Source organism: Pezoporus wallicus, unplaced genomic scaffold, assembly GCF_028554395.1.
Source record: "Pezoporus wallicus isolate ANWC-B61680 ecotype Strahan unplaced genomic scaffold, APGP_CSIRO_Pwel_v1 contig_2871, whole genome shotgun sequence".
Lineage (NCBI taxonomy): Eukaryota > Metazoa > Chordata > Aves > Psittaciformes > Psittacidae > Pezoporus > Pezoporus wallicus.
The window spans coordinates 5,649,334-5,666,212 of record NW_026640775.1 but is presented as its reverse complement, the minus strand read 5'-3'; the positions used below and the strand labels follow the sequence as shown (position 1 = coordinate 5,666,212).

Below are 16,879 nucleotides of genomic sequence, written 5' to 3'. Positions count from 1 at the left end.
TAGGAACACGCACTTTTGGGTGATCAATCTTATTTATGTATTTATGTGTGTGCATAAATGTGCATGATATTGCGGTAGCCAACATCTCGCCAACCACTCCTGTGGTCACAAAGGTGATACACAGACCTCATGTGAGGCTGCTGCTCTCCAACCACTACATCTGAAGCCTGTTCCAAACCACTGCAAGTACAATACATTGCAAAGGGTCACTTAAATTCCACTTAGAGCTCCAAAGTGAGCATATTTATCACTGTAAGTCCAGCACTTATGCAATTCATTCCTCCTAAAAGCAAGGTTTTCTTTCCTGAGTCATATGCCCAGAGCCGCTGACAGGATCATGTGTTACATCCTGGCAGAGAATATTTTACAGTACTGAAGTGTGTGCTGCCTTTCAAACGGAGTGTATGAAAAATAATTGTAAAATTTCACTTAGCTCCAAGGATAATCAAGGAGCAGGGTAGAGGTCAACATTTTGGCCATGAAAAGGGAAAGCAAACCGACCAAGCTAAATTGCATGGTTCCCATCTTGCCAAGTTCTTCTATATGCCAAACTAAACACAGACTAAACACAAATGTCAAGGAAAACTGAGAAGAAAGAGAAGAGCCTGAGGATTCCATGAACCAGATGGTTTAGTCATGGAAATGGATGTAACTGTTGGTGACAGCTTCCTGTGCGCGTACCAGCTTCTCATCTGATCAGCGTTTTCAGAAACTGGTAGATTCATTAACAGACACTTACATTCAGGATAATTTAAGTTTCAGGAAAAAAAAGGTTTGGTTCCCGTCCCCCTCCTTTTTAATAAGGCAATAAAAAACATTGGCAGAAGAGCTCAAGCACATGGGGATGTAGAAGCTTACAGATTTCTTTTTCCCTGGATTCCCAAGTGGAAACAGACATTTTGGCACATGCATTCCACACAGTCCTTCTGTAGCACATGAAAACCCCAACTTTTCCTGAAGCTGCAGAGAGTACAGTGTGGGTCTCTTGTTAAGACCATCCTTGGAACCGGTGCTCTGTTTCCTATTAGATGACAATACAGATTACATCATACCATTTTTTTTGTGAACAGTGGATCAGGCCTCCACAGAGTTGGAGAACATGACATTATTAAAGAAAATTCTCTGTCCTAAACAACTTTTGAACACAGCTTTCCGACTTAGATTTTATTGTCCTGCCCCATGAACTTGTAAAGTTTTAAAGAGGGAGTTTTTTGCATCAGAAAGCCTCTTTTATTTACCAGTACATCTTTGTCCTGTATTCCATGTTCTTTGTAAGATTTGGGATTGAAAACAAAAAGGGTATTCTTCCAAACGTTAAAAGATGGAATGTCACATTAGAATCACCATCACCAGCAAAAGTGAATGAGGGATGGCTTAAATACCTCTAACTTTCAAAACCCTTACTTCATATTCCTTCTTAAGTAGCTGGCACCAGCAGCCAATGAACTTACTTTCTAGAGGCCCACATTTTCTTGAAATGAAGTCACAGTAACACATAAATATTATAAGCACTGGCCTTTGACCTCACTGCAGAATTAGGCTAGAGAAGGATGTGGGCTCTGAAAAAGATTGTTTTAATGGGAGCACAGGAACAGTCAGTCTTCAGCATTGTCAAAAAGAGCAAACATTGCCCGATCGATACATTCTCCACTGTGCAAACCCTGACATTTTGCAGAAGTGCTGGCACCATTCATGTTTACAAACCTGGCAGAAAGTAAAGGGTTCTTTATTTTTACCCTAGAAGTGATTTCCACACAAAAGGCTTAAAAAATTTAAAACATCATAACCTGTTGGTACTGCTGTACACAACCATGCTGGTGTTCTGACTCCATTCAAGCCTCAACCAGTGCCCATAAAGACATACTGAAGTATGAGATTGCTTCACTACAGTAAGTCCCTCAAAACAATTCCATACAGCCTTTTGATGATCATGCGTAAACAGAAAAAATAAGTCAGCTTCCTAATAAAGAGGAACACACCACCTTTTTTTCCACATCAGTGAGCAGCCAGTCACTTCCTGATTTTTGCTTTGGCAATGAATAAGATGTACACACTTCATGAACAAGGTACATAAGGTTTTTTCATGGTGTCCTCCTACCTGTTTTCATTTCAGTCTTGGTTAGTCCTGTCACCAAGAACAGATACGGTAGCCAACAACCACCATACCACACCAGTGTTACATACCTGTGTTTCACTAATGCCATTTCTACCCCAGTGAGAGAGGCAAATGTAGTCCTAACACATCAACTGCCCAGTGATCTGTTTGGCAGACTACTATCCCATAGACCTTTTATAATTACCATTTCCTGGTGTTTGAAATACCCATACTGTTGTACCAAATATCAAGGCTCCCAAGCATCCTCACAAAGACAGCTTACCCTCTATCTTTGTGTCAGACTGTTAGCTTTAGTTCAGCCCCATCTGAAAATAAACACACTCCAACAAATCAGTAAGTAAAATTTCTGTATGTATTATGTCAGTTACAGTTATGCAATGGCCAAATATTAGTAAATTCATAGCTAGTATTAAATTAAAACTGAAAAAAAACAGCGACAAACAGTTCCATGGCACGTACCATTCTTACCATGGGATAATGCTCACCCTTTGTCCAAAGGGACAGTGGAAACAAGTATAAATATAGAAACTGTCTTGAAACTGCAAATCTAAGCCTAGGTTAATGCTCTAAACCGTCACTGACTTTCACTAAAATTATTCAGATCCAAACATAAGCAATGATTTAGGACATCAATTTATAACATAATGCTGGTGACCCTGTACCAGTTAGGCTGGATTGGTTTCTGTCCACAAAGCAAACAACAGAGTGGCAATATTTTATCGCTGGTCTTGCAAGAGCATATAGTATGTAAATATATTGTTTAAAGATATAGGTATACATTGCCCCAAATTCAGCTGTCACTGAGTATTCTTCTCCCGGTTTTCAGTAATTTTGAAACAAAATAAATACCAAGCCCTTTCTGTTTGGATGCTTTGCTTTGTTTTTCCAGCCTGAATGAGTCTACAGAAACTTTCTTAGTTATACAAGGCCAATGTTTCACTTTGCAAACATTGAAGATGAAGGAACACTTGAAGCTTCAGCACCAGAAGGAAAACAAGGAAGAGTGCAGAAGGTAGCTCCATTTGGAAGCACAGAGCTATAACAATTGTTCCAGTTTGTTACAAGTAGCTCATAAAGACTTTTATTCTAAGCAGTACCACTGTTCCTGACAACCAAAGTGATTCTTATGTGGGATCACAACTTCAACACCCTTGAGCTGACACAGTTTGTAGTCTTGCAGAACAGCAACACAAACCAGTTCCCCATAAGCACTGGAGAATCAGAATATTTGCAATCTCTTGCAAAATGTCATTTCAGTTTATTCAAGACTTCGCCTACTTCTTTAGAAAAAGGAGTCTATCATACTTGGAGGTTTTTTTTTCAGTGTTTTTTTGTTGCAGGAGCATTGAGTTCTTGACCTAAGGTTTTGTTTATGTTACGTTGAACGAGGGCAGGGAGAGAAGAGAAGCACCGTAATATTAGCATATCAATTAATACTACTTGTGATGACACCAATGATTTCCTCTGTTTGTCCCCCATCTCTCCCTACTATCCTCATTCTGCTGCCTTTTTCAGTTTTTCCAGAGCGCTGTGAACAGAGCTGTGAAGTTCATTCCTTTGAGAGAACAACATTGCTGATTTCCTCTAAGTCTTTGCTTCCATAGGAAGCAGATACCTGGCAGATTTGCAAGGGAATGCTAAATCAACTATGGAAGTTCTGCACTGTTGTCTGTTTCTGAGAAAGTCGCAGAAGTTCTTCTCTAATTGCTTTGATAAGAGAGGCTGAAGAGTGACCTGGCTGGAGGTCCTCAGTGGAACTGGTGGTGTAGCAAAGGCCCTGGCCCTGAAGGCTGTTGTGTGGAAGCTGAGCAGGGGGTGCTGAAGGCTGCCTGGCTGAAGTCCTCGGCATCGGGAATACTGGTGAGGAGGAATATTCTTGGTGTCCATGCGTATGTGTCTGGAAAAAGGTAGAAAGCATTACTGTACTTTCTGAATAAACGTGATAATCCCAGAAAAGACAAGAAAGCAAAAACGCAACGAACAGAGGGAAAGCAACATGGAGATGCTTCTATCTGCTGCCACTGTTCTTCAGCTGTATGAATGAATGAGTCCTCTTATGGAGCACAAAACAACAAGCGCACACAAAATTGCTGGACTGCCTCAAGCTCAGGGATTTTCAAAGTCTCTTTGAGAATCCATTAAAAAGTCTCACCCCTTTACTAAGATTGTATTTTTAGAAACTGCAGTGGAAGGAGGTGGGGAGAAAACCCATATAACTGGAAGTCAATAGAAATGGCTTTTATTTCCTTGACTTTCCATCAAATTCCTAAAAGACAACAGGCAAATCACTTTCTTCCCGGCTGTCATTCCTCCATACTGTTTCCACATAGAGATACTACTATTTTCACCTTCCCCTTCACTGCCTGGCTTGCCTGTTCAGGCTGTACACTTGTGAGGACCCTGTGACTGACCAGTGCCCAGGAAAACATGGTCAACAGAAGAAGCAGCAGGAGAAAATTATTAAAATCAGAAAGATTATATTATTTTTTTTTATACTCAATAGCTGTTTTAAACATCTGAGAAACTTTATCCCAGTTTAGGGACAATCATTGTTTCAGGGTAGAAAAGGGTTAATTCTCTATTTGTTTGTAAGGTACATTTTCTAACAAAACAAGAGAAACAGAACACAGGCCTGAGTTTATGGGCTTGTCTATCTGGAAAAAGATCTGCTTACACTAAAACAAAGCATGAATTTACAGTACACTAGGTGGACTCCATGGAATTCCGTATGGGCACATGCGATGTACACTGTGAAAATCTAAACTCCATCCCTAAAGCAAGGGTTTCCTCTTGCCTAGTATCACTGAAGGCTGAGAGACAGACAGAAGAAAACACTGGACATAAAGGACTTGAACACATCATGCTGAATACGCTCAGCTGTGAGCAAAGCAGCGTAATTCCCTTTCAAAGGGTCTCCGCTGGGGGTGAGGAGCAGCTTGCTGCAGCAAGCTCAGGTCACAGTTATCACAGTTTAGTGAGCACTAACTACTCTTTCCCTGTGGATAAGCCCTGAGTAGTAGCAGAGAGAGCAATCTGATGAGGGAAGAAAGGACTGCAAGGTCAGCTAGAAGAGGATTTGGGAGGGAAGGGAAATGAAGGGATTACAGCGCAGAGCCTGGGAAGGATATGGGGGACCAAGGGTGACTGGCAGCTCCTTCACATCTCTCATAATATAAATTACTAAGATCTAAGATATTTTATATAAAGTATAACTTGTAACAAATTCTGACTCTTTCACAGCTCATGTGAAGCACTCATCATTTACACAGTTAATTTGGGGATAGAGAGTAAGAGGAAAAGAGGCTTTAATAGAAGAATGATAGGTAAAGAAGGTTTTCCAGGTATCATCCTGTCTTACTACTTATAAAAGGGAGGTGATTTCAGTATAAGAAAGGAATGAATGGGTGCCTTGATTGTTCAGAGCTATTTCTTTGGCAGTGAAACCTGAAACTAATTCATATGTGCAGTCTAGAGTTAGTAAACCTGACAAGTGCTCTGTGGGTTTATAGAAAAGAGGTGGCATAAAAAATATTAAAAGCAAGCATTCCTTGACACATGAGTCTTAACAGCAATCTAAATTACATTCAGGTTTCTTTTACATTAAAATGCATTACATGATTCAGCTCGTATCACATATTGCACTGAACTGCCACCATAAGAATGCTACATTAAGGGAAGTTAGGAAGAAATCTGATGACTGGAGCTGCTGTTTTTTACCATTAAGGCTATGAAAGTTTTCTTAAATATCTCAGAAAAACAGAAGTGTGTATTTCTGTGATCTCTTATATAGCATCAGAATCAAACCAGGCTGGCTTAGAAACCTAACCTATACTAAACTACAACAGCAAAATAAGGAGACTAAAAAGCTTGGAAGAATTTTTGCTGGGCTTTTTTTCCACTTTCAAATTTCTTTACTATCAGAAATGCACATTGATATATAATATTATATATGTAACAATCTAGTTTCATATAGTATCTATCAATTATGTATTTTCATATAGAAACTTCTGTATAATTAACAGTAGTACAAAATAATTGTCAAAAATATCTTTACCAAGTCTTCCTTCTTAAGGAACGGAGATGTAAGAGATCACGTTGTGAATTTTTTAATCTTCATTTAATAACTGTTAAACTCTTGCCAATTTCAACTGGATTTTATGTATACACACACACAAACATATATGTACGAACAGATATCTAACATCCACAAAACCAGTCAGCTGATTAGCACATCCTGATTTGTGCCATCACTGAGTCTGTTTCTGAGTAGCAGAAAGGCCAAGTTAGGCTGTGCTCAGCTACAGCTGTCAGCCAGCATGTATCTCACAAGGGATAGCTAGCGGACATAAGAGACAACTTGAAGTACGGTGAGATGTTTTAGAGATACTACAGTGGGCAGCCAGAGTATAAAAATAGAATAAAAGGATAAGAGTGGCTTGGGGGAAACACTGGAAACCTGAAGATGACGTGGGAGAACAGTGGAGAGCTACAGGGGATTGTAGATGGGTAATAAGTGATGCCAAGTGGTGGTAGGGAGATAGATATGCAACACATTACACATATCTGTAAGAAATGAGGCTTCATCTGTTCTGCTGCTCAAATGACCACTTTCTCAAGTACTGTATTTTGTGTCAGCTAAGGAAATGCTGTAATTAACCTGGTTGTCCAGGCCTTCCAGATGGAGAATTAAGGTGAATTGATGATAACCTGCACACTGGCTTTGGATGAGGAGATACAAGTGAGAGGTCACATTTCAGTGGAAAATCAGGTGTTGACTCTTGGAGTAATAGCTGAGGACAGTGTGAGGAAAAGCGCCACTGCAGGAAGACAAATCCAGATGCTTCTTGAGTTTGTGGGCGAGAAGAACGCTCTAGGCCTAATCTTCCTAAGAGCAGGAAACTTGCTCAGACTGAGGGAAGAGTAAGACTGTTTACAAGGGATCGGAAGAATACTGAACCATAAGGAATAGGACCATCATTAAGTAAAACCTCCTTTCAAAAAGAAGGAAAAACAAATTCAGAGCTCTGTTCTAGTGAAGGAATCCAAAGTACAGAAAACTAAAAGAGTCAAGTAATAATACCTTTTTTTTTTCTTTTTTTCTTTCAATGGGAATGATCCCTTGTAAAAAAGAAATAATTCCTCATAGGAAAAGGAAAGTGCAGGCACCAGATGAGCTCTCCTACAACTAAATGATACCATACTCATATAGCTCTAGTCCACGATCTCCTCCTTTTGACTTTTTTCATTTTTAAAGAGACCAAACTGAAAAATGTAACACTGCAATAACATATGAGCTGCAGCAACCAGAGAGCAAAAAGTTCTGTCAAAGCTAAGGATGTGTTTTAAATTCTGATTAACTAAAAGAAAGTCAGCCTGGACTGAGGTGATATGTACCCATCTGAAATGGTGACTGAAGGTGCAAACTGCAACCTAATGATATTGTATTGGGCCATGAATCTTTTAAAGTTGTGCAGGTAACACGTCAAACCCAACAGTTTGAAGAACACCTTAGATAATGGGTCCATAATTGAATTTTCAGTAACATTTGCAATTCATATAATAAAATATTAAGAAAGTAACAGCTGAACATGCATTTGGGGGACAGAAGGGAAAGGCTCATAGATCTAGAAAAGAAATGCAATTTTCAGAGAAGACAGACAAATTATAAGGGGCAATGAATGGTAACCTAGAGATGCCTCTGAAAATGGAACAAGAGAGATACTAAGATCTCTCATGCAAGTGCTCTTCTAGATGTAAACTGAAATTATGATCTTCTTACACTCAAATATCACAGTTCCAAGCACAGATAGCAAGTTCAATCAGGCAAATACATCTTCCAGCTTTGACAGTTAAAGTTTCTGAATAGTATCAGTAGAGTTTGTCTCCTGCGTGCCAAGTTCTCAAAAACTTTAATGCTGCTTCTCTCAAGCTGATCTGGAGTAGTGGCAACTCAGCTACACCAAAATCGAGAGAGCAGGCCCATCCTGTTGCATTTTTTTCTCTGCAAAGCCATTTTGAGATCATGCAGTACTGCAAAGCAACTTCAAGTAACGTGAACACACACTGCCTTAAGCGTGCAAAAGGGGGAGATCCTTCCTTCCTTCCTCCCTCAAGGAAGAAACCAGAACAATAGCTTGAGCAAAGGAGCAAAAGAAGAAGCATGAAGTTGTTGCTCTCAAGAGCACTTCAATAAAGCTGTCACAGGTCAGTCTGCTTCAGGATGCAAGTACTCAAACATGGACTGCTAGCAGGCAGCTGTATCTTTCCTGGAAAGGCCATGTACTATCTTCAACCTCACATATCTGGTTGAATCAGAAACGTCAACTTCTAGAAGCACCACTGCCAAGACCATGAAATCACGATGGCTGCCTAGGCAGCACTGGTAAATGAGTACATATTAATTTACCACATCCTGCTCACTGGGGCTTGGAAAACAACTTGTTTAGAAGCACCTCTACTGTTATGTGCAAGTATGTACCTTATTCCATTGCCCTGACTCCTGCTGTTGCGCACTGATACGTAAGACAAAAGAACTATACCAATACAAAGTAGGACAGCAGTCTGGGACAATTTAATTTAACTTTTCTACTTACAATGGTCTCAAAATACAGTGGCATATTTCAAAGAAGAAAATGGAAAGCAGTATCCACCTCTGCTGGAGCTCAGAAGCAGAACTGGGTGAACTGCAATTAATGGGTGAAGGCCTCAAGTGAGAAAAAAAATAAACAGGTTAGGGTAAAGTGAGAGAAAGCAGTTAGAGAGCAGCAAAGGTGACAGCAAGCAAAAGTTAGAAGAGCTAACAAGGGTTTGAAGAGCAAAGCAAAGAATGTCAGAGAAGCAAACTGAAAGTATTCCGGGGGAAAAAGTTCCAAACAGTAATTCAGGAAAATAATATACCCGAACATATCATCACTACTTCGGAAACTATGCAAATGTGTAACACAGTACTCACTGCATCTCGCCTAGCATATTCATCCTCTCCACGGTACTGGGGCCACCCTGGCCCCCCCGGCTGGCCATGCCCTGCTCTGCCTGAGGGGATCTCCACTTGTTGACCTCCGATCCTGCTAGCAATTCCCACCTGAGTGAGGTGCTGTATCTGAGAACCTTAAAAGCAAATATTGTTTTTTCATCTTTATACACAATAAAGTTTGTAGGGCAGACAAATGACAACATAAAACTTTGTTGGAAGCAGGAAAAAAGAAGAAATTTGAGCTCTGTTTCTGTGCAATTAAAAAAATCAGCAGAAAGAAGGCTTCAGTGTAGAATAAAGAAGGAAAAGTTATGTGCATTTTGTGCAGTTCATGTGAGTGTGATGCTTTTCATTGCCACTGCATGGAAAGAAGAGGTTGAGATACATGCACCTCAGACATGGATGACACTTCACTCCAAAAATATGCCAGCCCTTTCCAAACAGTGTTTACTGAAAGCCGTGGCAATGCTTTCATGTAAATTACTTGGCAGCAAAGAGAAGACATTTGCTCCTGTGGTACACCTTATTTGCATCACACTGGCAAGACCCTAACTCTCCAGACTGCCTTCTATTCCATCTCTCAACAAAATTAAACACATGACTATATAAGAGCATGGTTCTTTCAGCTTTGCTTTGTGGTTAAATATTAAACGATGCTGTTGTTGACTAACGAGAAGGTCAGAACACACTGTATCTCCTTTCAGCCTGAAAGCTAACCTCCTCCTTTCTCCTTTCTTTTCTCTTGCCTCCCCTCCTGCTGTTTTCAAACACATGCAAGGACAGCCACCACCATTAATTGCAAGAGATGTAACAACATGCCATCTTTCCTTTTTCCTAAATTTCCTCCCAGAGGGGAACACAATTTATTTTATTATTATTATTATAGTATTTTATTATTCATTAGAAATGAAACACATTTAATAAACCCACAGATACATAAGAGAAAACTGTGTGCATATGTACAAAAAAGGGAGGAAAAGACAAAAACAACAGATGGACATTTAGGTCACTTCCATATTTTCCTCTCAAAAACCCCCAATATTTGAGAAGTTTGATATTTGCACATAATTACGCTGAAGGACAGGAACTAATAATTTGAATTGCCTCCAAACTTTCAAGCAGAATATACATGAACATTTAGAGAATAGGACAATAAGACAACCATCATTAAACTCTAGCAGCCACTACATCCCTGTCATTCTCATTCATTTAACATTTACAGGGAGAGGATAGCAGCTATCAAAACTAGGCCTCTGACAGGAGTATATGATTGTATTTTCAGTCTTTTCCAACTCCCCAGGAAGAAAACATTTCTCTGGGAGAAAATTAACTGTGACATTTGCATAAGAATGGAATCTTTTATTCTCAGAATCAGTGTTCGCTGATTCTGCTTAATTGCCATGTGACATTAGAATCTTATTCATGATAGCACTGATGAGCACTACATAAATTATCGCAACCAAATCAGGGAAGGGAAGGCTTTATACAGGAGAGCAGCAATAGATAATATCGTAAGAACCTAAAAGATCCTTCTTTTATGCACGTTTCTAGGCAGAGAAATTAGAAATAGAGATGCAGAGAAATATTACAAAGATTTGCTACTTAGCAGGCTGATTTGGGATGCATTAGTTAGCTCATTTAGTACAATAAAATAGTTGGCAGTGGAAAGTTAGCATACAATCTATGGCCTAAGACTACGAAGTAATTTTCCATTGTTAGAGAATGGGGTTATTTGAAAATATGCTGTGTGATAACCAATGCCTGTGAGATACTAAAAAGGTGGCAAATCACTGCCTGTTTTTGCAAGGTCCTATGGATGTAAAGTTAACCTCACTTTATCATCACTTTTTTTTTGGCAGTGAAGACAAGAATCACATTTCAAGTGCAGCAGCTGAAGGAGACGGATGTCATAATGGTAACCTCAGTGTAAGACTAGATACAGAAAATGATCAGTTATTTTAGAGCATATTCAACTTAAGTGAAGTGTACCTGCAGTGCTTCCAACTGGTCGTGGCCGTGCCACAGATGGCATTTCCTCTGAGTATATCCCTCTGGAGGAATATTGAACCTCAGGTGGCTGCTGGTCTGGGTGCATTAATTCTGCAGGTTGAAGAAAACCTGGCCCGAAGTTCTGCCTGTGAAAAAGTAAGGACTCAAGATTACAACAAGTGAATTCCCTAACTGGAAACAGTAGCGCAGGTGTACCTCATACAATGGCTGTTTATGATGCCCTTTCACGTACATTTTAACCACGTACATTTTAACCTTAGATGTTAAAGAAAATAATTACATCTGAGGAATATATTCCTCCTTCATGATCTGCATTGCACTACAGTAAGAGTTATAAACTCTTAACAAAATTTCACACACTACAGTAACCTCAACGCAGAGAAATGCCCACAGATGTTGTTTTCTCCTTGGAGAAAAAAGTATCTTTAATGAAAAAGAAAATCAGAAAAGTAAGACTTCAGTAGTGATGTAGCTGCTTACCTCAGCAACAAAACTGACTCTTACTCAAGAGTTTCTGGGTACACAAACTGTTAAGACATAAACAGTCACCTATCTCACTTCATAAATTGTGCCAAGGTAATGGAACTTGTAAAAGGAACACTCTAATTTGTCCTCAGAACAGGAGCAGAACAAAAAAAAAAAGCAGTAAAGCTGCTTTTCCTGTGTTTCCTATTAACATATCTTAACCCTGGCTTGGAGAGATTATATTTTAGGAGACTGATGGCAGCTGAGTTTTCAAGGGTTATTGATTCCTGCCGATATGGTGGAGGTGTGGATGCTCAAACTTCAGGTACTTAGATTACAGGCTAGTCTCTCTTAGATTCCAGAGTATGATCAAAGATAGACACGTTCCTCAAGAAGTATTCAAAGCAAAACATTAGGTTCACTAAATCATTTCCTGCAGGAGCCTCTCACTGATGAGTATAAAGGAAACCAAGTGAGACAAACACTAAGTCAGGCAATGAAATTACACGCAGTGAGGACTAGGGATGAGTTTTTTATGCCATTTACCACATTAGCATCTAACCCCTTCTAGGCTATGGACTGCAGCCTATCCCATTCCTCAAGAACTCAGTTTTACACCCTTTCATTTCACAGGAAAATCCCATGACTGCACCTAATTCAAACTGTTCTTGATTTGTGCTTCATTTGCAAAACTACCTACCTTTGTATGACAGCCAGATAGCATAGAAAGTCGACATAATAATAAATAGCCTAATAAAGCCAAGTAAAAGCATAATAAAGAACAGAAAAGCAATTGTAAATTAAAGTACTAGCTACTTGGCATACAGTATTAAACGGAGGTGGCGTAAGGGGTTCAAGCTGCAACAATCCTATTGTGGAAGTGCCAAAATTTCCGTGGCTCTCTTGAATGCAATCCCACCTGTCCACTCAGCAAACCTAAAGGAAATCATTTCCAACCAGACTTAGAAGCTAGTTAAAATAAGTGCTTGAATGGGTAGGTAATGTTTAACAATACCACCTTACGTTAATCACTGTAACCAGTAAAAGATGTGATCATCTGGCCCTTTATGACTGCAGTGCTGAGCTGGAACCTTATAGCTGATAAAGTGTTATTAATTTTTTGACGTTGTTTAAAGAAAATATTTTCTCAACATTCCTGCAAATGTACTGATTTTGTTCCAGTTTTTCAGAAGAAAGGAAGCATATCCTTTACTGCTAATGGATTTGTACTTGAGAGGTGCATATTTAATAACCCATCACCCTTTCTTCTCCATCTTCTTTGTAATAGATATAGCTACTCTTTATTATCAGAGATAACACAAGAGTATAAAAATGGGATACATCTCTGAATCTGTATCATACAGGCTTTCTAGTGCTCCCCCCTATTTTACCGAGACATAGCTTTCATTTTTGCACATTAAAAAAAAAGTAAAATTAATCTCCAGTTATTTAAATGGGGAGATACTACCCCAAAAATCAATTTTATACCACTAATCCACTATGGCTAAGTATCTCTATCTCTGTTGCATGATGCAACATTCATTTTCTGGCAAAAGCTGTTCATTGTGCCTTCATGTTTGCCTAGCTGTTACGTGACCTAGGTCTTTCACATTCACTTTTTTTTCTACCCAAGCTGGTTCCACTTCATTAAGACGCTATGTTTGTACAGAGAAGGGAACAGTACAGTCACATAATTATTATTCCATGCATTGGATATTTAAGCCAATGGACTATGACATTGATACATGCCACCTAATCATACTGACCTCAGGTTATTTTTCCTTCCTCTAATTGGCGCACTGTTTCTATCAATTTATCATTACCTTCTGAATTTGAGCATAACCCTCACTCCACAAGCATGACAACTCTCCACTTTTTTTCTATCGGCCAAGCTCTAGGAAGCCTTCTATTTTGATGAAATTTTAAAGGAATTCTTCCTGTTAAAGTCAACGACCTTACACATTGTTAGCTTAATCTGCCAGCACTGGAAAAGGAAGCATCTGAACTATTAATAATGATGCCATTCATTTGTAATTTACAGACAACCAAAGTGCCTATGCCAAATGCTGATAAACTTTTGAGCAAAAAATATGTCGCAAAGACACCATCTTGCTCAGCTGTATTAACACGGGTTACAGAACTTTCATGATTAATTTATCACATTGTCCCTGAATGCATAATAGGCCAAAGAGAAAATTCTCACTAAAAAACAATCGGTTATGCTTTGCGTTGGCAGTTCCAAAACTCAATCTTCAAGGTAACTTAAATTACAAGAAATACACTGCATGTCATATTGTATGCCATTTCACGTATGCTCCACTCACACTGTAATGGTCACCTTCAGCTAAGACCCAAGTAAGAAAATGTGGTTAGAGACGCTTCCTTTTCTAGTTGTCCCTTTCACCAAGTAAGAAAATGTGGTTAGAGACGCTTCCTTTTCTAGTTGTCCCTTTCAAAAATCAGGTTGCAAAAGAATGGGTAAAGGAAAGTTCTTAGTAACCGTTTTACCGTCAAGTTTCCAAGGCAGTGAAGACTTTAGGTGAAATCTAATGAATGATATGGATACCAGTGGGATTTCATCTCACATGGAGAGATGTAAGAAGGTAATGGGAGAGCAGCACGAGGCTACCATTTTACCACCTAGGTGAGTTGCAGCAGTTTGGAGAGGGTGAGACAAGTCTGACCACAGTGGGAACCATGACTCAAGAGTCCAACCTCATGTGTAGTTAAAACACAGACACCAAACGTGGAATTGACAGTCACCTGGACAACTGCTTTCTTCTTTTTGCATGATTCTACCACAACAAGACCAGGAGAAGACGGAAAATTTGCTCTTTCCCCCGATTTTATAATAATAGGCCTGCAGGGCATGTTTTCTGTGGGAGGGTCACCATGCTCTGAAATTAGTTCTCAGCTTGGTTAAAAATAGAATGAATCTGTTAGCCATGTGAAAGCTTTTGAGAGTTAGCGTTGCCCTGAGGCTACAGAAACAAGATGAAAGCAAGAATATTGGGAGAATGACATGCAACTGTTTCAGGTACTCTAAAAGCTGAAACTCAGTGGTTTATGCAGTATTTGGAAGGATATCTCTATAGCCAAGGGGATAGAAATGTATTTCTTTTACATGAAGGCTTGGATTCCATACAGCATATATATGTCATTCATGCTCCATAAATAAATTACACAGGCTGGATCTGGACTCCTGTTACTTCCCATTTATACAGTACTTTGCATAATAATATACCAGTGCCAGTAAGAACTCGTGAGGAATTGCAAGGAAAATATTAAATGATAATTCTATCAGTGAAAAGCTACCTTGGCAGGAGACCTGGTGCTGCTGGCGGAGTCATTCCAAATTCCACATATCTCTGTGAGAAGAACAAAAAAACCCAAATTAAAATAAAAATGCATACCCTGGGAAGTCCACTGTTAGTCTTTTAAGTGATGAATGGCAGAGATCACTAGGTCTGTATGTGTGACTTGACTGCATCATTAAGACCTTGGTTCTACAAACCCAGAAGCACAAGAAGATCTGTGAATTGCTGCTACAGTGGTTAGCAGTCTTTTCTGTCTCATCAGAGGCTTAACTTAAGAACCTTTCAGAAATACTTTCTGTCACTTGCAGAAGATCAAGGGCTTCTCCAAAGTCTGCTTAGCTTAAAACTTTCAGAAAACCAAGCTTTGTATTTGGAAATCTCTTTATACCTCAACCAGCATCAGATTGCAGCAGAGACCATGGGACTCGGACTGAACAGTCCAATGGCATTATGAAACCTGTACTGAACTGTCGTAGAACTGGAGATGACCTAAAAGACTATCCATGTGTCTCGGTGTTCCATAAAATACAAAAAAAAAAAAAAAATCACATGGAAATACTGCTTCCCTATCCGTCACTTCCTGAAAGCTTTTGAATACTCTGCTGAAAAATATGACCTAAGCCCAATACAGTCTTTTTTCATTGTCAAAACATGAACTAGCATATGCATTTAAAAAAAATAAAGTTTTACTCTTGGGCATAACAAGACTGCTCTGTGAAAGATTGTAACTGAGAAGAACAGAAAAGTTATCCTAAAGTAGGAGAACTATCTTGTCTTGTGGTAGGAATGGGAAAAGGGAAAAGGACCTAAATGTATTGCTTAAAAAGCAAGTTCACCATCTTCTGATGGTCATTTCTGAATTCTCCTGGTTCCAGAAACTGCTCCACATTCGTGATAAGTCCTGATGGCAAGGGCACAATAACAGTGACCATGGCCCAACTGGCGCGAGCTACCTGCTCAGAAAAGCCTTTTAACTTGCATCACTCACATTAAATGGGTTGTTTACTGCCTGAGTTGGACCATAAGGTGATCCCCACTGGGTACATGTGGTTTCCCTCCCTGCTCGAGCAGGAGTGTTGTTTACCGGCTGTCCTGCAGAGACCCCGGGTGGTGCAATGGCAGTGGAACTGGCTGCTTGGCTGCTGGGAGCCACCAGCGCAAAAGCATCATCCAGCAGCGAATGCATGGTTTGCCGAGCCTCTTCAATGGATGGCTGCGGTGGGATGTACTGGGAGACTGGGTGGGAAGGCAAGCCGGGGAACTTCCCCACATCAGCTGAAGATGATGTCTGAGGTTCAGGAGGCAAGTCTGGGTCAGACTGGAGAAAACAGAAAGAAGGTGAAGGGCAGCCACAGAGAAGACCTAATCAGCCAGCTTCCAAGCCCCTGCGGGCCTTAAGTCTGAGCAACATTTTCTTTGCCAAAACCACAATGAGATAAATGGTACAAGTGCCAGCGGTGGACAAAACTTGCTCTTTACCTTCCCAACTTCTACATGCACATACGCATGCACATGCATGATGCTAACTGTGTAAATACTTCATTCACTGTCATCTGTGAGACTATGATCTCAGACAAGGCAGCAGAGCCTTTTGCAGGAGTTAACTCAGCTATAACAGAAATATCTTGTGGCTTGCACATAATGAAGTCATGTAGAAAGCATCTACTCCACCCAGAAAAAAGACAATCAGCTCTGTCTACATCTCTGACTTCTCTGCAGCTTTTGCAGTTCCAAGAAATGAATTCAGTCTTTAGCTTACAGCTGACCACATCAGCAGTAATATTAAACTGGCATTATTACCTCTCAGAAAACCACACAAATGGAACTGTTATTCAATTAAGTGGATACCTGCATGGAACTTGAATTTGGGTGCATCACCTGAATGGGATTCATACAAGTACTTCACAGCAGCAATACCTGAGGCATGCATCACAATTACTACATGGGATCTTACAACACGGGCTTATTGTTCAACAGTAACAGGAAATTAAATGAGCT

At 39.8% G+C, this 16,879-nt stretch overlaps 1 protein-coding gene across 6 annotated transcripts in view; it reads right to left on the bottom strand.

Moving 5' to 3' along the window:
• Window positions 1-2,450: 2,450 nt before the first annotated feature.
• KIAA1549 (KIAA1549 ortholog) overlaps window positions 2,451-16,879 on the bottom strand; it is a 147,510-nt gene continuing 133,081 nt past the window's right edge. For 2 of the 6 annotated variants that reach the window (XM_057420506.1, XM_057420507.1), the window contains 5 exons: window positions 15,870-16,199; window positions 14,880-14,932; window positions 11,079-11,224; window positions 9,069-9,223; window positions 2,451-4,013 (listed from right to left, as the gene is read on the bottom strand). In XM_057420506.1, coding sequence (XP_057276489.1) covers window positions 3,759-4,013; window positions 9,069-9,223; window positions 11,079-11,224; window positions 14,880-14,932; window positions 15,870-16,199 — 939 coding nt within the window. In that variant the 3' untranslated portion in view covers window positions 2,451-3,758. Of the gene's footprint in view, window positions 4,014-8,709; window positions 8,821-9,068; window positions 9,224-11,078; window positions 11,225-14,879; window positions 14,933-15,869; window positions 16,200-16,879 lie in introns of all 6 variants that reach the window. The other 4 variants (XM_057420508.1, XM_057420510.1, XR_008973640.1 and 1 more) reach the window with 3 other exon arrangements.